Source organism: Symphodus melops (assembly GCF_947650265.1).
Source record: "Symphodus melops genome assembly, chromosome: 8".
Lineage (NCBI taxonomy): Eukaryota > Metazoa > Chordata > Actinopteri > Labriformes > Labridae > Symphodus > Symphodus melops.
In genome coordinates this window covers 25628701-25652032 of record NC_136698.1, presented here as the reverse complement: position 1 = coordinate 25652032, position 23332 = coordinate 25628701, and the positions used below count along the sequence as shown (strand labels likewise).

The window sequence follows — 23332 nt, the reverse complement described above, 5'->3', positions numbered from 1 at the left end:
TCCAATGTCTCGGATCCCAAGAAGATGTTGCTTGCCTTTCCAGCCATTCATCGTCAAAGAATTACTAAACAATGATTGTGCAATGTAGCTTCAAGCAGGAGAAGATGGAACCAGTGAAAACGTGACTTTTTTTGTTTTGTCTTGAAAAACTAAAATGTTTTGGTTGATGCAAGTTTAGGCCATGCAGTCCGTGCAAAAAGACTGCAGAGTAGTTCTTCAAACTTTTCTTATTAGAAGATTTAATTGCCGATTTTTTTTAATTTTTTTTTTTTTTTTGACAAGTGCAACTTAGATTAAGAAAAGACGCCATGGAGAGATTTACAAGATGCTTCTGTAATATTTCATCATCATCTCGTTAGAGGTTATTTAAGAGATTTTGTAATGAAGTGCTGGCACATAAACTCAGCGAGCAGTGCTAACCCTTACCATCAAGTGTTTGAACAAAAAGTTCTCCCAACGTGTCGGCCTGGAGTACCTGTTGAAACTGCTTCTTCCACTTCAAGTCAGATGAAGTGATCTCATGAATCAGCCACACACGGGAAACGTATGGAATGCTTTTATCATGTCTCACCTGTAAGTCCTTAAACTTAAATTCCTGGATCGACTGTAGGATCAGCACAGACATCGACCTGTTGTCTTTTTTTCTCTGTTTGTTTTGGATCACTTTACTGGTTTGTTTTATATCCCTACAATGATTTATCTTATTGATGGTTGGATGATAAATTAACTATTACAATATCTGAGAAGTGAATTCAAAGTTTTAGCTGCTCGTTAGCTTATCTTAGCACAAAGACTACAAACAGCTCATCTTCTTCAGTGTGAGGAGGTTAAATTCCTAATTAACAGAATCTGTTAAGCTCGCCTGTTTCTGTAAAGATTGCACTCACGTGTTTACTCCACACATTCAAACAAAACACTATTCAGCTACCTTCAGAGCAAGCTGTTTATCACTGTCTCCAGTCTTCGTGCTAAGCTATGCTAACTGACTGCAGGCTGCAGATGAGAGCTCTCACGTGCACTCCTGGAAAAAAATCAGACCAAATTAATTTCCCCAACATGTTGACCCCACGGCTTTAAATTCATTACACAGCTCAGACTATTTATGTTGCACGATGATACAGAGGCTTCCCTGAGGTTTGATTACAAGAAGCCTGAACATCCGTTTCCCTGAGAGACGCAGCGTACCGAGACGTGAACACATGTTGTTCTCTTTATCCTCCCTAACTACAAAACGGCCTGAACCTTGTAGGATTCAGGAAACGAATGAATGCCTCATTATTGGATAGATTTCCATATTCCCAGCAGGTATGACGAAGTGTACTATCGTTTCACCTGAGGCACACTTATTCCCTGCAGCACAGAGGCTTTACTAAAATGGTTTTTAAACTATTGCCAACATGCAAATCATCAATAAGAGACAATGGTTTCTAAATGTTACAGCGTTTGTTCCTGTTGGCTGACATTTTCCAAAGCAGACACCTGAATCATAGTGATTTCCTGTGGCTTGATTTGCATCCCACTCATCGAAATATTCTTACACAAAAGATCCTCACTGTGGGAATTCTTCCTACGCAGCATGAATAAGAGGAGAACCATTTAGTCATTTGCATATCCCCCCTCCAAGCTGTTATTACGCTTATTAAATAATGTACATAGTATTACAATAACATGCAGATTTTCTGGGTTTACAGAGCTGTATCTCGGCCCTGTGGGCTGGTGGAGCAGCTTGTGTGAACCAACGACTCGCTCCGAGAGTATGAAGAGGTTTTTTTTTTTACTTTTTGTTTCAGGCCATTGCCGCATTGTGTGTTCCCTTTCCCACGTCTCGACATCTGAACCTCTCCCTGTTTGAAATTCACCACACAACACGTGTCGCCTTTTTTCTTTTCTTCTTCTTCTTCCTTCGCCGGTTTGCATTTATGTACGAGTACAGAGGGGCCAGGTGTGAAAGGCTCCACGGTGCGAGTTGAATCAGAGGGTTTCACTGGAGGGAGAAGCCCCGCACAAGTTTGATTTCTCAGGAGGGATCTCCAAGAGAGGAAATGAGTGTGGTTATGTAAGCTGTGGCTGAGCTGTTTGCACTGTAGGTCATTATAATTCTAGCTGGAGAGAGAAGTAACGCACGGCTGTGCTTTCCAACAACTACTTTCTTCTGAAAGCAAAGCCTCTTCTGTATCTAGGGCATTAAATAATCACTTATTCGCCATTTTGTCTCAACTTTTAAACTCTGACTTCTGCTCTCAAAATCATGTTTTTGTGCAAAGAGGGGGCACTCACCTTCTAAATAAGTATATCTTAAGGCATAGTCTCTGGACTGTGCAAAAAAAAAAAAAAAAAAGAAAACTGTGAGAATTTTCCTGTAATTCCTGCTACATCGACTAACATAATCGAAGAAAAAGAAACGTGCATTTGTCAACATGTAAAAGACTTGAAGATGCAGGAGCACTTTGTGGGCAGCAGCAGCATCATCGACGACTTTCTTGGATGCAGTCAGATATGTGAGCAGAGTAATGGCACTTTACCTCAATCAGAGGACACTCGTATAACCTTCATGTGCACTCTCTCTCTCTCTCTCTCTCTCTCTCTCTCTCTCTCTCTTTCTTTCTGTCTCTGTCTGTCTCTCTCTCTCCCTCTCTGTCTCTCTCTGTGTCTCCTCTCTCTATGTGTGTGTCTCTCCCTCTCTCTCCCTGTCTCTCTTTCTCCCACCCCCCCCCCTCTCTCTCTCTGTCTCTCTCTCTCCCTCTCTCTCTCTCGCCCTCTCTCTCTCTCTCTCTCTCTCTCTCTCTCGCCCTCTCTCTCTCTCTCTCCGGACTGTCGTGCTGTCAGTTGTCCTGCTGGCTATATTTAAAACTCTCTGTACCTGAGAAATGTGAGATGTAGCTCAAATGTTGAAACGTGCACCTGTTGTTTCATTGCAGCAGCTGGCTGCCCGGTTCTACCTGCCATGGATTGCATGTCAACATGTTAATAAAAATTGTCAAATCATCACGAATAGTGTTGTTTTAATTTGAGTTTAAGAGGAAGAAAGGGAAAGTATGCATTCCTTGTTAGATGAAGCGTACCAGTCGAAGCAGTTGGCATGTATTTATCGCTCTTGTATGTCAGGTGTGTATTGAAGTGTGTTGTGAAAATAAAATAGAAAATCTGCATGACATAAATATCTCATTCTGAAAAACAGCAGATTTGTATTTATTTTCCCTCCAAGGATTTTCCTCATAATTCTGAGCTGACTATCTTGTTAATTCACCAAAATATATATATATATTTTTTTTTATTGTCGAGGGTGAATGCACATACACTTCTAAACATATTTAAGTCGATGGTAATAAAACTTGAAACATTAGGCCTTGTTCTTCTTATTTTGGATCAACCATTGCAGCCTGTGGACTGATTTCTGTGAAGTGGACTCCAGACAGTCTTCCTGGGAAATCTAAAGGATGTGCATTCTTGTACTCCAAGAACCCTTAGGGTTAACACTCGGGTTCTTTAAAGTGCATACTTTATGCTTACATCAACAAACCCAAAGCACAAAAGGTTTTCTTCGGTTGAGGGCGTCTGCTCGAACTACAATGAAAAAAAAAGAAGCTTAAGGAAGGCTGTGAATTATCATTTCCCTTTTTATGTTTTTAGCTTATTAAAGCGGATATTTTCCAAAGGTAGTGTCAGAAAATGAATTTATTTTACAGGAGCTCATGTGTTTGGTAATGTGGCAAGTTTTCACATTATTTTATCATCTTTTCTTTCACAGTGTCTTTCACATACAAAGAACCGCTTCTGAACACAAAGTGAAAAGCCTCCTCTGGGAGACTGTTGATAAGTATTCTGATGTGTGCAATCTCGGATGAGCAATTACAAAGTTCAATATTGCGATAACATGAGGTGCAATTAATAAACAGAATTCAAAGAGTGCATTTGGGCCAGTTTTGAAACCAAAACTTAAATCAGCAAGACATTTGGTAAAGGGATGTTTCAGATGCAAACTAAAGCCTCATTATTGGGTAGATTTCCATCTTCAAGGCAGGATGAATGTCACAACCTCATTTCACCTGAAACATTCTCTCTACACAGAATGTTTCTAGATTTGATCAATAAATAAGAATCGTCCATATTGTTCATCTTACGTTAAGATGCAACCATGCAGCAAAGCTAACGTACAGCTAGCCTGCTAACCATACAGTCGTGTGTGTTTTATAGCTCAACATTATAAGCATGGTGAATGTGAATGTGTAAATTGGCTAATTTGTCAACACACATTTTGCAAAGTGTTTTGCTCATTGTGGATGAATGTCATGTCTCTGTAACTCCTATAACAACGTGTACGGTCCAGACCTGCTCTGTATGCAAAGTGTCATTATAACACTCCATGACAGATTGATTAAGCTATACTCATCCATGAATCGAACTCTTGTATTGACTGAGTGCTGATGTTAGCCAGCAAAGAACAATGTGGCTATAGTAACAAAGCTAAAAAGTACAACAGGTGTTATGAGTCAGCCATTTTCAGACTTGTTGTTTATGCTGATTCCAAGGCAGCTAGCTTACATCTTCATGATGTGAACATGAGCAACATAAGGCGTTACATGTGTTTTTGTCATCTGTTTCATCATGCTGTTAAACTCTTTGGTTAGCTTAAAAGTACCACACACATAAACATGACTTGACTACAGTTTCATTTATTGCCACTGGTAGCATTAATACATGATTTTCATGTTTCCTTTTGTCTTTTAATAATCTGTGTTTGTGTAAAACACCACATGAATGTTCTTAAGAGCCATTTAAGTAGTTTGTACTAACTCTTTTTTTGAAGTCACTTTCATAATAGTTATGACTTTCTTTGACAAGAGAACTTCTTCCTTCTTCAGGGTTGTCCAACCAGAACATTTAATACAGAACCAACTTCTAAAGTTGAACACATGGATGCTGCTTAGCGTCGTATCCCTTCAGTAACCAGAGAAATATATCGCAGCATTTAAAAATATTTTAGACAAAAAAACTACAAAAATTCTGAAAAATAAAAAAAACAGAAATGAGTACAGACTGTTGTGTGTGAGAATGATCTAGAAAGTTCTTTGGTAGGGCAGAGGCAGCCCTCCAAGACACGTCCTTGAGATATTAGAAAATTTCACAGCCATGTGAGTGTTTTGTCAGTGGGGCGCTGCAGCTGTCCAGATTCCTGAGGGGCCGGAGGAGGAACAATGGTTCCTCAGTTGGGCCTCCTTTTCAGAAAATACTGTACTTTCTTCTTCCCAAACTTGGCATTGGCATTGTTAGTAAGCCATCTGCAGTTAGGTGTCAGTAATGCTTTGCTTAGTCATAGGCTGGACGGATAAGTAACGCAGGTGAGAGTGAACCTGAAGCTGCCACCCAGGATCCTGGCAGACTCACCTCCCAAGAAGGACCCATCCCGGGCTTTTTGTGGCCTCGCCTGCAGGGGATTTGTGGAGGGATTAGTGCTACTAAAAGGACAGAGGGATAGAGGCAGGCCAGTGTAACAGCGACACAAACCAGCCTCATCTCACTCTGCCTTTTTACGTCCCCTCCCACCTGCTTCCTATCAGAACAGATTCTGCTGGAGTTAAAATCTAAAAATAAAATAAAAAAGCTGCCTTCTCCCTGTTTCGTGTGTCTGTGATTGGCTGCTACTCTTTCCACTTAGTTTTTCTCCAGTTCATCGACCCGGCTCGGCGAAAGGAAAACGACCCATGAGCCGAGCTTGTGAGCTCCTGGTGGACAACATTCCTCCTGCTTGTTTAGTTATTCCACCTTCTGCCCTCAGTGTCGAATACCAGGCCCTGCAAGAGAGAAAATATTAGCTGAGGATTAAAATAAATGCCTTAAGTTATGACACAGCTGACCTGCATAGATCTATCAATGCGAGGGAGTCAGGGTGGAGGTCGAGAGACAAGGGTGCAAACAACATCTCCGCCCTCTTTCTGCTCCCCAGAGAAGGCTTGCAGCCAGCCCGGATCTAAAGGGGTGTGCTTGTAAGAGCTGGCGGTGACAGGCTGGTGGTAACCCTGGGAGCTCCATCCCGTCACACACAACCGTGCACAATGATCCCCTTCTTGACAGCAGAGCCCGGGTCCCAGACAGTCTCTGCCAACCCCCCGCTATCCATCAGAGCACCCAGCGATGCCAGAGAAAAACAATAAGACCTCTATTAAGAGCAGATCAGTTCGTCATTAAGGAGGGGGAAATAATCCTGTGACTGCCTTGCTCCAACGGAGATAAAAATCTGTTATCATGGGGCCACTTGTGCCCACGTGTTGTTTTTTAGAATCAACTAAAATGTTTATTTTTGACCTTAATCGGTTAAATGAAATGTTTTAAGTGTTATCTAAAGAGACAGTGCACCGGCAAGAAAACAACAGCAGTGACATATTTATAGGTTCTGGGTGTGAAGCAGAGCTGTTATCTGCAACAAAAGAGCAGAGTGTCTTGTTATCTTGGTACTACAGATGAACTGCTTCAGAAAATGATTACATACAACACAATCAACAGGTAGATTTTATGTCGCTCTGCATACTTAAAAAAAAAAAATTCCCATTCACTCAATGAGTTAAATGAAGTGTGTTAATTAGAGTTTTTGATACAAACTCTGTACTGGAAACTGGTCTAATACAGTCGGAAATCCTGGACCAGCAAACGCTCGTCTCAGCTTACATTAACCCCAAAGAAGTGGACTTGGTTTTCAGGTGATTAACTGGACAGCTTAAAAACACAGCAGCACGCACTCTGCTGCCACAAGAGAAGGTTAAGAAATCTTATATGCAGACACTATTGATTTATTACAGCTGCCCCTTGTGAGAAGAACTGATGTCAGGTTAATAATCATGTGACAGGAGAGAACAAAATCAATGCTGTTATTTAGACATTCACTGAATAAGGAAGTTTCATGTTGAGAATCAGTGTCACTTCGACACGTCTCAGCTTACCCAGGAAGAAGAGCTGTGTGCAACTGTTCAGTTATGACTAACTTTTAAACAGGCCTCGATGATCAGAGGGGTAATAAATAAGTGATGAGCGCTTACAGTGAGTCATATTGTGGTAAAGAAAGGAAAGTAAGAAACAAACAAAAATGAAAGAGTGCATTTTACTCACACGTTCTCTAATGTTTAACACACTTCTTGTGTTTGCACAACGCCCCTCCTGAATTCAAAATATATCCCAATAACGTGATTTTACCACGGAATGACTCCAGAAAACAGGATGGAAAGGATGGTCGTTTTACCTGCAGCCCTCCATCCACAGAGTTCACATGCCGAGTGAGAAAACATTTCCTCTTAAAATTCAATTACGTGTCTTATTTACCGCGATGAACATAGACATTAGCAATGTGTTTCATTTTGATAAAATCACTATAAAAAAAGTATCTCCACTTATTGCACATCCCTACAACAAAACCAGACCAGAGGGAAAGTTAATAAGTGCTCATGGTCTGTATAACTTGTGTTTTAAAATGTAAACTCCACCAGAACACAGTTAAAGAAACAACAGATTACAGGGCGTTCCCATACTTCCTGATGTCACATATTTTAAAACATTTTAACTTTGCTATGTTGATGAATGCTAGAACAAAAATTATAACAATAATTATATATTTTAAAACATTTTAAAACATTTTAACTTTGCTATGTTGATGAATGCTAGAACAAAAATTATAAAAAAAAACTTACAGAAGCTTTACAAAAAACAATAAATCTTACTGTGTGTCATGTGTTGGCCAAAAGCTGCTGTGAGCAAAGGACAGAGCGAGCACCATCTGAATTGCACGTATACTGACACTTTGCAGACAAATTTCTGCAATTCTTGAGCAGTCTTTGAGCCTGCAATTATTCTGCATAAAAAAAAGAGATGACACAGTATTATGTGACTGTGACTTCAATTTCCGGTGCTGTGGTATTCAAGGTTTCAGAAGTGGTTGTTGTTTTTTTTTTTTTTACTCAAACCATAACTTTAAAAGGTTGATATCATGACACAAACACTTTTTAGTAAAGCTATTAAATGATGGCACCAGTATGAAATCAGTTCATGGTATCAGTTAACTTTCAAATGAATCAACTAGTTTTAAGGACATACTGGCACTGTTTGCAAAATGTTTTTCTGTGTTGAGAATTCATGCTTCTGCAAAAAATGTTCAAGGGAGATACCCTCAGAAGATCAAAGCGAAAACAACCTTTAGTCTCTCTGCACATAAATCATTCTCCTTGGTGAAGGTGAAAGAGTAAAGGGAAGGAATAATCAGTGACACGTGTTCTCTAGAAAAGGTTCTAAATTAATTAATTTTAAATTTCCTGTCTCTATCTGCGGTGTGTTTAAGTGAGAGGTCAATGCATGGCACAGTAGCAGACCTGCAGGTGAAGAATGGTTTCTGTAACTTCCTGCTTTGAAAAAAAAACATGAGTGTGCAGTAATGGCACTTTAAATACTCTGCAGATGTCAACCTCTGTGTGCTCTTTAATCAAAGCCTTTTGTGTGATTGCATACCTTAGTTTTTTTTCATATTCCTCAGGGCACTTCTTCATGTTGTCTTTTCTATGCTGTTCTTCTGATAGCCCAGCTGCCTCATGACTTCACTGCAGTAGGCTTCCACCTGGTTGATCTGCTCCACATTGAGTCTCTCTCTCCAGGCGTATATTGCCTCTTTAGCATCCCTGGATGATATCAGGAACGGCCTGTCTGACGAATATCCCTGCCCGTGCGTCATGTTCAGCGCAAATTTCTCCAAAGCGGGGAAGGAGGAGAGGTTGGAGAAGCGGTAGAGCCTCTGAAGCTCCTCCATGGGATGCAGGACCAGGTCCTCGTAGCGGATGCGGAGGTAGTTCCTCCTTAGCCAGCGAGGCGAGTTCATCACCAACATCATGTCACTCAGCCAATTGTCACAGATGAGCTCCATGGCGCTGGAGACATAGCTCTCAGCCCGGTTCACCTTGTTGCTCGGCACCAGCAAACGCTTATACTTATCGGCCTGCTTTTTACTCCTCAGTACCTGGATGCTCTCCTTCACCAGGGCCTGCTTGGACTTCAAGCGGGAGTTGTGCACAGCCCTTGGGTCCCTGAAGAGCTGGATGACCTGGAGGTTTATCGCCGGATCTCTCATGAGAGGAACCAGCGTGCTCAGGTCCAAAACGCGCACCCCTTTGATCACCATAACCGGGTATTTTTTACACTCCTTCTCCAGATCTCTGATGTCCCGCTTCTGGCACTTGGCGCACTGGTCCTCCCTTACCAGGCCAATTTCGTGCCGTTTGTGCGCCTCGCATAACGGCTCCGAGCATATCACCTTGTTCATCTTCCAGCCGAAAATGAAGGATGTGGTGATGTTTTGTGATCCTGAGTAAAGTTTGAGGACGGAGAAGTCGCAGCGGTAGAGCGCGTTCATCATGTCGCGCACTGCGCCCTGGAGGCTGCCTGCGTCCCCCGGGTACAGAGCCTGCCATATGTGCCACATGGGCTCGTACAGGTAAAACACATCGGGGTGCTGGTTGAACAACTCCCCCAGAAACGAGGATCCGGTCCTCCATGTGGCATGCAGATAGATGTGTATCCGAGATTGGCTCCTGTTGACTGCGATGTCCGCGGGGTCGCTGCCGTTCACTTTGTAACCATTATCCCAAAGCAGCGCCACCGTGTTCTCCAAATCTGGACATCTGAGCTGCTGCTGCTGCCTGAATCCGTGTTTCGCATTTTGAACGGATTTATCCCGGTAATCTAACACGTACGGTATTAGCAAAAGTAACCCTGAATATGCCAGGATGAGAACCAAGTATTTTTTATGTAGCCTCCTCTTCATTTCCTCGCACTGTGAGGAAGGCTATTTCGCTTCTTCTCTGGAGGGTCGACACAGCGCGTAATGAGTGCCGTGGTTGCTACAGTGAAGTTATGTGTGTTTGTGTGTGTGTGTGTGTGTGTGTGTGTGTGTGTGTGTGAGTGAGAGAGAGAGAAAAGACGTGTGTGTGTGTGTGGTGGGGTGTTAACCACGCCCCTTTAAAGACAAAACATGCAATGGTTTTTCCTTCCTGTTTATGATAAATTGGTACATGCAATCGTGCACCGTTTCAAATGTAAATTATTTCTCTCTCAAACAGTCAAAGCGGCAACCATCGGTATGCAAACTGCAAAGAACTGTTGATTTCAACATCACAAAGAGTCTAAAAGAAAAGATGCTCAAAATACAACAAAGGGTCGTAACCGCGCTAGAGCGCAAAGACTCATGGGAGTTCTGGTGAGAGAACAGTGAGTACGATCCCAAGAGCCTTAAAGAGAGGAGATGTGCCAATACCACCACTCATAGTAACCGTGATGGAAGCGAAACATAAGTGGAAAAGTTAAGACCGAGGAAACACAGTTATCATACACTCATATGGTCGACCTCCCTTATCCCAGTATGAGCTCATTTTTTCCAGTTTGACTAATATTTACAGTTTGAGTGTGACAAAGACGTGTTTTGTTTTTTTTTTTACGATTTTTATGATTCACTATCCAGCAAAGTCATTATGTATATAGGTCGACCTGATAGCTAATTGGATTCCTTACTGCTTAATTATTAATCAACAATAATTGATTTAAAACAGATTGTTTTTCTTATTTCAGGCTTTTAAAATCGCTTGAGATTCCTTATTTTCCGTTTGACTCCATTCATTTTAGACGAAATGTTTTCATCAAAGAAGGGGCAACGGCGTTTGGGCAAAATACCCGGATGAAACTATAATGCGCATGCGCTGTCCTTGTACCGTTTGTTGTTGTCGAGACGCCGCGCGGCACTCAGAATGAATCAATGGAGGAAAAACCTTTAAAGCTTTCGTTGATGTTTTTAATAAATGACATGCATTATAAACATTTTCTCTTTTGTACGATCACCTGCTAGTCCGAGGACTAACTCACTATATGCCCATACTTTCAAAGTAAAGCTAAGTTAAACACACCATCAACATGGCACACTGGAGCACCTTTGACAAGGAGACAGAAAAGGAAACCAAGAAGTTGATCAAATGTCTCAGCGGGGTCGAGGATGAGGACGACCAGAATTTTCAGATGGCAATGAAATTTGCCTGGACAAATTTTAAGTAAGTAACCATAATAGACAGGGGGCGAGCTAGCTTGTTAGCTGCTAATATGTAACCAAATCGATAGCCACGACTAACGGTGGTGCTGTTAATGTTTTGTCTTTTTTTAAACAGATTTCATCGCTTCTTGGACGTGGACAGCCATAAAGTGCAACGCAGTATTAGTGGGTATGTGTTTAATATTGTCTCAATAACGTGACACTGTGTGCAATGATGTGCTGCTGTTTCTGTGGAGAGGAGTATGGATCACATTTGATTAGAGATGTCACGATTCACTCAACTCACCATACGATTCACGATACTGAGTCCACAATACGATTCACGATACTGAGTCCACGATACGATTCACGATACTGAGTCCACGATACGATTCACGATACTGAGTCCACGATACGATTCACGATACTGAGTCCACGATACGATTCACGATACTGAGTCCACGATACGATTCACGATACTGAGTCCACGATACGATTCACGATACTGAGTCCACGATACGATTCACGATACTGAGTCCACGATACGATTCACGATACTGAGTCCACGATACGATTCACGATACTGAGTCCACGATACGATTCACGATACTGAGTCCACAATACGATTCACGATACTGAGTCCACAATATGATTCACGATACAATTCTCTCAAGATTTATTCTGAGAGAACCTGGAGGTTGATTGGAGCTTCTCATCGTGTTAATAATTAAATGCTCCATCATGCTGGTTGTGCTTTTTTTGAAGTTCCTCGTCTTGTAATATTTGCACACACTTGTTGTCCGGTCTAATGTCCTCTATCTTTCTGTCTTGTGGAAGCAAAAATGCTTCCACTGCCACGATGACGCCTTTCTGACGCTCATGATATTACTGTACTGACTTGAACCTTCACCCCTTTTGAATTGATTTTTAACTGCCTCACCATTAATCTTTACGTCTCAATATCTTATCAATAACTCATCTTGAAGTGAATAATATCCCAGGATGTTCCAGATTATAAACAGAAATGACTGATTCTTTCATTAATTCCAGTTATGTTTTACACTACAGGTTGTTTGTCAGGGGTCTATGAGAGGAACTAATCCATCCACACCCTAACATAACGTGCTGTGTGTTTCAGTATCTACGAAAAGCTGATGGTCCACTCAGACTTGAGTAAAGCAGGAAGCTGGATGAGGTTGACTGACGAGTTTCTGAACTCCCCTTTGCCAAACACAGATGGAACAAAGGTATCACACAGACATGAGCTGACAGAAGAAAAAAAACAAGACAAACCCTAATGGCTAGATTTCTTAGATTTCTCTTGGCCTTTTTTTCTTGACATCCTCCCGACAAACAATGTTAAAAAGGATTTCACTGACCAGTTTTCTCATGTTTTCTTTAATTAATTTTGTTAGACTGATGCACACTACAGCCTGCTGTCACTGCTGCTCTTCTTATCGGGGTCCCCCTCAAACACAAACTTCACTGAGAGACCCAGGGTGAAGGAGGCGGGTGAGTTAATATGTCACACATTCAATGATTTAAGAAACCCATTCAAAGGGATGCTCATTATTTTTGCCTGGACATCTTGTCTGCAGAAGAAGAGGATAACTTCGACTGGGCCAGTTATCTAATGGAGGACATTGACACTGGACCGTATCCAGATACTCCTGTGAGTATACCATAAAAAAAGCTATCATTTTATAGTGATTATTAACCACAATGACTGCAGCTTAATATCATTTAAAAAGCTTGTGTGCTGTCAGAAATGTTTTCAGTGATTGTTGGCTGATGACAGCTCTTATTGGGTTTAGGTGTAATAACACATCTCAGGTCTGTCCTCTAAATCTGGATTTATCTGTCAATAAGATCCTGAGATGTGAGTGTGGCTCACATTTCTTCTAGTTCTAGTTTGGATTTATGTATTGTTTGTTTGTTTGTTTGTTTTTTTCTCAGGAGTGGTCTGAGGAGGAAAGCGAGGATGACGACAGCCAGCAGCCAATCAGCAGAGAGGACTCCGGGATCCAACTGGACAGAACTCCACTCCAGGAAGACCAGGACAACAACAACAAGACAGTTCCCGTGACGTGGACAGGTGCGAAGGGATCACCCAGAAAAATGACTTTAAATAATACTTGATGAAGCCTTTATAGGAAAAAAAAAGCAAATCCCAGCACTTTCTGAACATAGGAATAATTCCAGTTTGTGTTTCCAGTGGGTGAGCCTGAAGCCCGGGTCTGGCTTGAACAGCACGTGGTGACACCGTACTGGGTGGCTCATGCACCGCGTTTCCCTCACAGTTTACATTTACACTCCAACCTGCTCAATGTGTGGTAAGACAGAACACGAGGATACATTCATTCATTTCCCTTACTACAACATTTTGAGACACTTAATGCTGAAATTCTACTTTCATTATCTCCTCGAGTATTTGGGACACGTGTCCTATGAATAGTTAAAAAAAAATGAAGTCATAATATTTAAAGTCCACGATGAAATACTGGAATAATAAAAGCATGGTGCATGTGATCAGGACATTGAGTAGATGAGGTCACTTGCACATTACTTCCTGTTATTACGCTGCTTTTTTATTTTAATTTTATTTCTACAATTGCCTTTTAACTGCACGTCTGTATTTAGACAACCAGCACAGTAGGAAGACTTTACTGGTGAAATGTTCACCGTTTTGAATGACTTCCCACGTTTCCTGTCTCTATCTTCAGCTGTCCTGTCCAACAAGGGAATTGACTTAAAATGAGTATCAATCTTAAAATGCTTACTATGAAATAATGGCTGTTGTGGTCATACAGTGAGATAAAAACATTTTTGTTGTAAGAGTCTGATCATTTATATACCAGCCCTCCCCCATAACACAGACTCTCAGCAGCCCCACAGTCAGAAACCTCACAGTGATATGAAGGTTTAAGCTGTTTCTTTCTGCGTTACATTAACGCTCACTGGACTTAAATGTATTTTCTCTCATGCATCCTCTGTACATTTTATGTTTTTTATTATTTTTTATATTTGACATGTTTTAAATTCTATTTCATATATTAGTAATTGCTTCTCATATTTTATTGTATTATTTAAGTATACTATGCAATGGCAAGGATACTTGTTATTTTAGCCTTGTTTTTTCTTTCGCACTAACACACCAAGACAAAGTCCTCATATATGAAAATGTACTTGGCAATAAGAGCGATTGAACAGATTGAGTTCTGTTGTTGATCCTAATGTATTAATGTGGTCAGAACGTTAACATGTTAGTATGTGATGTATCCAATCAATCTGTTACAGACATTGATTGCTCTCAACAGCTGTGGTGTTGTTGGGCATGACTTCAAACCCTGACTGTCTCTTTTCTCAGGGATCAGCACTTGTACAACACTGACCCTTTGTATGTACCAGAAGAGAAGGCTTTTGTCACAGAGACACAAGTGATACGGGAGACATTGTGGTAAGTTGTTAAGATGCGACGGTGTGTGACTGGGCTCGTTATACACACCTTGTAGATCCTTGATCAGCTGAGTGGTGTATATCTCAGGTTCATGTGAACACTTTGAGCTTGTGTTCTCAGAGAGCTTGAGCTGTTTGATTGTCATGTTTCAGGCTTCTCTCTGGGGTAAAGAAACATTTCATTTTTCAACATCATGATGGAAAAGTGTCCGTGAGAAACAACGTCGTGGTGACGCACCTGACCAGTGTAAGTGTGAAAAACATCTTGTTCTGTGTCTTCATAAATGTATCTTGTGTCTGATGTTAAAGTTGGTCTTTCTGCTCCGTGTGCTTCAGAACTGTCTGCGCTCTGTGCTGGAGCACATCGCCGTGTACGGGCAGGCCGTGTTCCGGCTGCAGAGGTTCATAGACGAGGTGACGGGCTACAGCTCGGAGCCCAGCCCACCGAGCTCCTGCTCCTCCTACAGCTCAAAGAAGGGCTCTGAGCCTCCCTTCAGGACCTACCAGGCCTTTGTGTGGGCGCTCAACAAGTACTTCACCGGCTTTAAAGAGGAGCTGACCACCATAGAGAAGGAGCTCATATGCAATGGCAAGTATACGTTTGTAGATGTATGTGCCAGGTTTATCCAAAAGAGAACCTTTTTTTTTTTTTTTTTTTGCAGATTGGTAAGAGCTGTAATAAACGATGCTGTAAAAGCACCTTTGATACCCTGCTTGTGTGCAGGAGGTTATCTATATTGTATTCCTACAGAAAACAGGAAAGATTCAAGGTTTACTTTATTGTCATTTCCAAAATATGTCAGACATACAGTGAAATCGAAATTACGTTTCCCCCCCACAAAATGAGGTACGGTAAAATATGAAATAAAATAAGGTAAAATAAGATAAATAATATTTACACTAAATGTGTAATAAGTACAAAGTTAAATAAGACAGCGACACTGATGTTGATCAGTGAGTGCATAAAAATGGGAATATTCTCTGAGAGTACTGCTGGCTGATATTCTTCTAATCATTTCTCTCTTCACAGAACATTTTAAATGAAAAGTGGAACAACGTGCTGTGAAGCATCTGTTTGCTTTGTTTGTAAAAGGTGATATCATGCAAACATACAATGCAAAGGGCCTGACATGTCAAAGAAGGCAACAGTCCATGCCTCAGTGTTTCATGATGTCAGTCATGCTTAAGCATGACTGAATGTGTCATGATGCTGCAGGCTGGTGCAGTATGAGAAAACTCTTTAAAGTGAGCCGTTAAAGACGTCCAATCGAATGGCCAGGGTGACAGCTGTTCTATTGTTCTGATTCTATGTTTGTAAGTGTTTGATGTGTTGCTTTCTTTTGCAGATGAGACGGTTACTCTGTCTGCAGTCCTGGAGCGACTCAACCCTCACCTGGCACAGATCAAAGTTCTCCACAAAGTCTTCTGCACCGGGGTCGCTGAAGTCCCCCCCGAGACTCCGAATGTCGTGCGGGCCTCTCACTTGTTGAACACCCTGTACAAAGCCATCATTGAGTACGACAGTGTCGGCGAAGCTTCAGAGCAAGCAGTAAGAGCGACTCAACTCAGCTGTATTTATATAAGCGCCTTTCATATATAAAAACATGCAGCTCAAAGTGCTTCACTAGAAAAAAGACAGAAAGAAAGGATCTTTGGAAGAAAGCAGTCGGTAATCATCATGCCTGTGTTCCACCTTTTCTTCCTAGGTGGCGTTGTTGTTCTCTCTATGGACAGAAACAGTGCGACCATATCTGGAGATAGTTGATGAATGGATCGTTCATGGTCACCTTTTTGACCCTGCAAAAGAGTTCATCATCCAGAGGTACGTGGCAGAGTTCAAACATCTCAGCTATTGACTGACTGACTGTTTATTTCTTGACTTTTGCTGTCTTTTCTTTGCTCAGGAACAAGGACGTCCCCGTGAACCACAGGGACTTCTGGTACGCCACCTACACGCTGTACAGCATTTCAGAGACGGTGGAGAACGAGGAGAAGCTGAACGACGCAGCCAGCGGGAGCTCAGGAGGAGAGCAGAGCTCCAGCAGCAGGCAGCTCACCATGGTGTCCTTCCTCAAACCTGTGCTCAAGCAGATCATCATGGCGGGGAAATCCATGCAGCTGTTAAGAAATCTGGACTGCAAAGAGACTGAACAGTCGGACAAATCCTCCAGAGGTCAGTGTTTACTTCCCTGTGCCTGTAAGAAATGCACTTTCAAGACTGTATTACTAGAAAAAGATGGCAGTTTGAGGTATTAACAAATGCATCTTAAATTAGTTAGTAAACATCATCGTCTTCATATTGGCAGGAAAGTACTTCAGGACAGCACACCGAAACCCCAAACATTTCCTTTTCTTATTGTGTAACCTGCGAGTTTGTTTCTCTGAAGCTACTAAAGAACAGACTTGTCTGAATGTCTGCAGCAATAAATAGACAATAAATAAATAAACTTATTGAGGTTTAATGAAAGCGATTTTTTTTAATTTAAATTAAAGAGCAGCATTTACATTTTTAAACTAATGTCCCGGCAGACGCAGAGAGGAAGAGTTTGTACACACTGTTCCTGGAGTCGGTGCAGTCTCGTCTCTGCAGCCAGGACGAGTCGCCCACCGACACGGTGACGGAGCAGCAGGCCACTAAAAGGAGCCTCATCAAGATGCAATCCATCATCGCTCAGAATCTGGAGATCGAAGACGTCCACGACCCGCTTTTGGCAATCAACTTTGCCAGGTGAGCAGCAACCAGCTACAGTCGCATGACGCTTCTGCTTGGGAATGAAAAATGATAAACATTAAAATGTTGGACTGTAGAACTCGTAAAACACATTTGTAATCCCCATCTGTTATCCTATCAAATATAAAGCTCACTGCTTCCATTCAGACTTCATTTTATATCCCATTTTTTCAAACTAGTGGTTTCATAATCCCTCAAATGGTTGAGTCAATGAGGTGATAAAGAGATTTACATTTTCATAGTGCAGATTTGGGTCAGTTAAGCAGCCGGGGCTCAGACTACAGGAGTTTAAAAAAAAAAAAAAATCCCAAAACAACAACAAAGAAGAAACTTCACAGGAAGGATTATTTTAAAGCTCAAACCTGCACACTGAGCAGCAAATACTGAAAGTAATGGTGCATCACTCAGTGAAAGACATTACTGAGATGGATCTCAAAGGTTTGATCTCACGGGGAAGTAGACATGAACTGAACAGAGATCGACTCTGAACTTGATGGAGCCATTGATTTATTTTGTCTTTAAGAAACGACTAAAGCTATGTGGTGGAAACGGAGTGATCTCACTTTTGTTGCGCCTTAAAGTGGACGAAGCCGGCGTGTGTGTGTACGCAGGTCTGACTCTCTCACGCTTCTGAAGACTTCACAGACTAACATTACGCTACTGCAGAATACGTTAGAATCTCTTTTGTGACAGTGGAGCTTCATCATGACGCTGCAGTGGAAATGCACTCTGATACTCTGATTCTCTGTCAGCATGAGCACGCTTTGCTCCAGTCTCCTCCCGTCTCTCATCACCGTCTTTGTCAGATACATGGACTGCTTCGTTTTTCAGTTCTTAACATCAAACGTTTCTGAAATGATCACAACAGCTCTGATGATTCTGTGAGCAGTTTCAGATTTTCAGCACTGTCCACCTTTTTTTGTGTTTTTATTTTTTTGAGTCAATGTAAATAAAAGATGAAGAAGAAACAAATTCAAGAGTTTGTGTTCTGCGTTCCTCCTCAGGCTGTATTTGGAGCAAAGCGACTTCCACGAGCGCTTCTCTGGAGGCGATTTCATCGTGGACCGGTCGTCTCAGTCCGTCACCTGTCAGACGTTTGAGCTCACCCTGCGCTCCTGCCTCTACCCGCACATCGAGAGGCGGTACATCGAGTGCTGCGGGAACCTCATGAAGACGCTGAAAAAAGACTACAAGTGAGACTCATTCTTGAGCTTATATGATTTTTTAATTTTTGCTCCTCTTTTCGCTCTGTCACACGTAGAGGTTTGAAATTCTTTCATGTGTTTAAACAGACTGCTGGAATACCTCCAAGCCATGAGGAACTACTTCCTGCTGGAAGCTGGAGACACCATGTACGACTTTTACACGGCCATCTTTGACAAAGTGCAGGAGAAGGAATGCTGGCAGCAGCCGTCTTTCCTCAACGTCCAGCTGCAGGAGGCTGTCGGACAGCGCTACCCTGAGGACAGCAGCAGGTAATGCATAACTTAATTAGTGAACATTTTAATTTAAGTTATATTTTACTTCATAGTCTCTCATGTTTTCTAGGTTGTCAATCTTCCTGGAGAACATGGACCCTGCCAGGAAGAAGCATCCTGTGAACAATCTCGAAGTTCTTACTCTGAGTTACAAGGTGAGCTGTGTGAAGCGTGCATTCATTCACGTCTTCTTGACCTTCATGATGTCATTAAAGTCTTTTCCTCTCCAAAGGTTCCCTGGCCTGTTGACATCGTGATCAGCTCTGAATGTCAGAAGATCTACAATCAAGTTTTTCTCCTGCTGCTGCAGATTAAATGGGCCAAATACAGTTTGGACACGCTTCGATTCAGCGGTAGGAGTTACTATGACGGCACAACATCACAGATTTTCACTTGAACACACGTCGGTTTGAGTCCGCGTCTTGTGCAGAATGTGACCGCGGTTGTAAAATGTGTATTTGTCTTTCAGATTTCACAGCCGTCACTAAGAAGCAGGAGGGAGCTCAGGCTGACGAAGTCAAAGTCAAAGAGCTGATTAATCAGCAGATTCACCGAATGTGTCTGCTGAGAGTCAAACTGATGCACTTCGTCAACAGCCTTCACAACTACATCACAACCAGGGTGAGACATACAATGCAGGAGATATTTTCCCTGCTGACATTTACACTAATCATAGAAACAGCAGGATTGAAACAACACCAGGAATGAAAGAGAAGCTGAATTCAATCTGTTACAGTTATTCCAGTAAAAAGGTGTCATGTAGGGCTTTTACACTTAATTAAATACTCCTGATATTTAAAGCATGAGCTGCACGTGTGAGCCACGTTTTTCACTCAGACTTTCTCCTGCCACACCCTTCATATTTTTTCCACATGTGAGAACACAGCAGGACATATTCAGGAGAATTCACCTCCAGCAGGTGGGAGAGGCTGGTGAGGTTTAGCTGACCGGTACGATCTTTGTACTCGTGATTGAAACTGCTGCATGATGCTTTTTGGTTCTCCAGTATGTTCTTCTCCACTCTTTTGTTGTTGATGTTTTTAAATCTATCCGACTACACGTTCCTTTGATAAAAAGGCAAATATTCTCATAATAGTGTCTGCTGCTTAATCCGACACTTCCGCGTCATACTTTATACGTCAGGTTATTTCTCTGGAGACCTCACGGCCCCCCTTCAGTCTGACCAGGACAGTGTGAGGCTCACATGTGAACATCCAGCTCAGGAGGATTTCAGGGTCCAGTCCTCCTGAAAATCTCTACAAAGTTACAGGAGTGCAGATGTGAAAATGGCTATGAAGACTTCTGCCAATTATTATCCCTGATCAAGTAAAATATTTGAAAATAATGCACATTTTTAATCATTATGCATTAACCAGTTTTAATATAACATCATTCAGGTGGTTCGTTCGACTGCAGGTTAATCACATCTGGCCACATTTAGAGAAGGTTTAATGTCCGTGATTTAGAAAATGTGAAAATTCTTTTTATAGTAAACCTTCCTTTCCTATCCAAAAGTGATTTTTCAAGTCTGAAGGGAATCTAAATTTATCCTCTGATTTAAAAAATAAATAAAACTAATAATAATTTGTAGATATTCGCACACATTTTAGGTGGAAAACTAAACTAAATTCTTGAAAGATTGTTTTCACAATTGAACGTGTGTGCTCTTTATGTGTGCAGATTCTGCACAGCACTGGGCTGGAGTTTCAGCATCAGGTACAGGAGGCAAAGGACCTGGACCAGCTGATAAAGATCCATTACAGATATCTGGCGACCATTCACGATCGATGTCTGCTGAGGGAAAAGGTAAACGCAGGATGTCGATTAACAACTCATATTAGGTGTTCAAAATGTTATATTTAACTTTAAATATCAAAATAAAAAGTTTGGGGACAGACAACGATAAAAAAAAAAGACTCGAAACGAGCCATGAGATATTTCACTCAGTGGGAACATCTTCAGTTACTGTAAAAACGCTTACTTTAAATATCGTCTGCATCCTAAAATGCTGAGACACTCGGGTCGATACCCCAAGTTTAGCCACCACCATCACCCACTGCACGAGACCTGCACTTTGCCCCCATTCATTGTTTACTGCTCAAAATGTGCTGGTATACATTAACACACAGAGCAGACTGGTGACGACTCTTTTAAACAGCTTTTTCATCCTTTAGGCCCGTTAAGTCATAATCAGGCATCGTATATTGTTCAGTAAATAAACTCTGTGGAGGGCTGGTTTGAAAAGACTCCTTACTTTAGGACAACAAGTGACCAGTAGAGACTGTGGGCAGCAGACTGGAGGGCTGTGGATCTGTACTTCACAACTCTCCTCGTAGACTAGGAGCTCAACTACCTCACCTGGAGCTCCCACAGGAAAACAGTTTGAACCTTTTTTTTTAAGCTGTGAAACTTCAGGAAACAGACTGTCACTGCAGATTTTACAGTAGGTCGTAAAACAAGTACAAAAGCCGACATCTTTGTTGAGCCTGTGAAGTCGCCCCCTGCTGGCCATTAGAAAGAATACAGTTTATTTGCACTTAACATCATGTTCACTTTCCAAACACAAAGTCAGAGTTAATTTCTTGAGTGCACGGTGAGGTTCAGACCTACAGGGATTTAAGGCACTCCGTGTTTCCCCTGCTGACTTCGGCTTTGGTGTTTTTTTTTTCTTTTCTTCAGGTCAGTTTCGTGAAAGAGGCGATAATGAAGGTGCTCAATCTGGTCCTCATCTTCTCGGACCGATGGCAAGCTGGATTTGGAGCCTGGAAGTAAGCGCTTTCATATCAACTGGAGAGACGTGTGTATAAAGTCTGAGCTGTACGAGTGTTTTGTGTTACAACAGGAGAAGCTGTGAGCCAGAGAGTCACAGTGTAGGTGAAATAATTTAAAAATAAGGTGTTCACATACAATATTCTTTTGCACATAAATAGAAAAACCGCACAAAGCACTGAATACAAACATTAGATGTAAGTGCATGTCAGTTCATAAAACAGTGACAGTTCAGTGATTCCCTCAAGGTTACAAACAAGATCCATTAATCTCAGGATTGTAAAAATGTTCCTGCGCTCTTATTTAGTCATTCCCTCCATACTCTGAATGTTCATCATAATAACTCTCCAGCCAGTCTCTGTAGGCGGTTTGAGCTTGTGACCACTTTCATGTTGTCCCTTTGTCTTGTGCTATTTATTTATCCTGCACTGAAAAGTGAGCTGCAGTGTTGCTTAATTAAGAACAGCTAATCCCAGAACTGTTTTTTTTTTTCTGTTTCATAAGAGCCGACCACTAATCCTAAAATCTTTGCTGCTGTAGCTTTTTCACTTACCTTTTTGTGGTGTGTTTTGATCTTTCACTTTCAGGATCGAGTCAATCGATAAAATGGAATCAGATTTTAAGAACTGTCATATGTTCCTGGTGACCATCCTCAATAAGGCAGTTTGTCGAGGCTCCTTCCCTCACTGTAAGTTACACACTGATCCTGTTTTTTTAAAGTCATACATCCCTCTGATTTAAAGAAAACATGTTTTATAGATGCTTTGCTCTCTGAATTTATAGACCTTAGAAATACTGAATTTTTGTTTGTTTGTGTTTTTCTTCCTGGAACAGTGGAGTCTCTGGCTCTCTCTCTGATGGCCGGCTTCGAGCAGTGCTGACGTTTGAAGCGATGGACTGAACTCCTCTGTCTGTTGGGTGACTGCTGTCATTGTGTGTGATGATGTGCACCGTCTGATGTCACTGTCTGTCTGCTCTGACTGTTAGTCTGACTGTGATGTCCGAGGATCATCATTTAGGGCCAGAGTCACACAAGCTGCTCGTGAACATACATTAGCTGCTTTGTTTATAAAGTTACAACTTTTTGTACATAGTGGGGTTTTTTTTAAATGAGCTGTTAATAGTGTTTATATGTTAAGCACAAAAACATCTTGCACAATCATCAGTACATGTCATGTGCCATTGCTTTGTAATAAAAGTTTGAAGACTTTACCCCCTCTGTGTTCTTTTATCTTATTCTTTTATCTTAGTCCCTATTCTGTAACTTATACCATTTTTGTACTATTATACCATTATATTATTATTGTACCATAAATAGAATAAACAAATTATATGAAACAGTGTTGATGTCGGCACAGGATATTACAGCCCATCAGATGTTGCACAACTTGAACTTGAGTTTATATCAATAAACTACGAAGCTGCTAATAAGAAAAAACTCGTCTGAGAACATTTAACTCTACGCTTAATTGTTGTGCAAATGAAAAGTGTGAAGCTAAGGAAAGATTTCAGGAAGATCTTTGGAGAACAACGAGTATGAGAGAGTTCAAAGTTATGTCTAAAGTCCTAGTTGGACTCCATTTTGATCTTGAATTGCGATGTGAATGGTTTCTCGGCCATGTTTATGTCAGAACATCTCTGGTATGGAGGAAAATGAAAAAAATCACAAGGTTCAAAAATATGTTACATTAAATTAAGTGTGCACGCCAATATTCATGCATTTAAATGAATGTTAAACAATTATCAGATTTGTAACTTTGTGTTTTAACCTTAAGTTTTTTCGTCCATGTTAAATAAATTTCCTGAATAGAAGGAAATGTTATGTTTTGCACTTAACAGGTTACACTAATTTCA

At 41.3% G+C, this 23332-nt stretch overlaps 2 protein-coding genes across 2 annotated transcripts; one reads left to right on the top strand and one right to left on the bottom strand.

The window, feature by feature from the left end:
• Window positions 1-31: 31 nt before the first annotated feature.
• chst7 (carbohydrate (N-acetylglucosamine 6-O) sulfotransferase 7) lies at window positions 32-10604 on the bottom strand. The gene is made up of 2 exons (XM_079349815.1): window positions 8488-10604; window positions 32-5792 (listed from the first exon to the last, which is right to left on the bottom strand). Exon 1 carries the CDS (start codon window positions 9791-9793, stop codon window positions 8522-8524), a length of 1272 nt encoding a protein of 423 aa, XP_079205941.1. The 5' UTR covers window positions 9794-10604; the 3' UTR covers window positions 32-5792; window positions 8488-8521.
• A 102-nt stretch (window positions 10605-10706) lies between these two features.
• Window positions 10707-22690, top strand: tubgcp5 (tubulin gamma complex component 5). Its single transcript, XM_079349814.1, has 24 exons — window positions 10707-10803; window positions 10906-11066; window positions 11181-11234; window positions 12183-12291; window positions 12460-12556; window positions 12643-12716; window positions 13001-13139; window positions 13260-13377; window positions 14412-14501; window positions 14654-14747; window positions 14837-15089; window positions 15847-16049; window positions 16207-16322; window positions 16405-16673; window positions 17030-17228; window positions 18236-18424; window positions 18524-18706; window positions 18780-18864; window positions 18942-19062; window positions 19179-19330; window positions 20390-20515; window positions 21389-21477; window positions 22066-22166; window positions 22313-22690. The coding sequence occupies exons 2-24, from the start codon at window positions 10933-10935 to the stop codon at window positions 22357-22359; spliced, it is 3042 nt and encodes a 1013-aa protein (XP_079205940.1). The 5' UTR covers window positions 10707-10803; window positions 10906-10932; the 3' UTR covers window positions 22360-22690.
• Window positions 22691-23332: the final 642 nt, after the last annotated feature.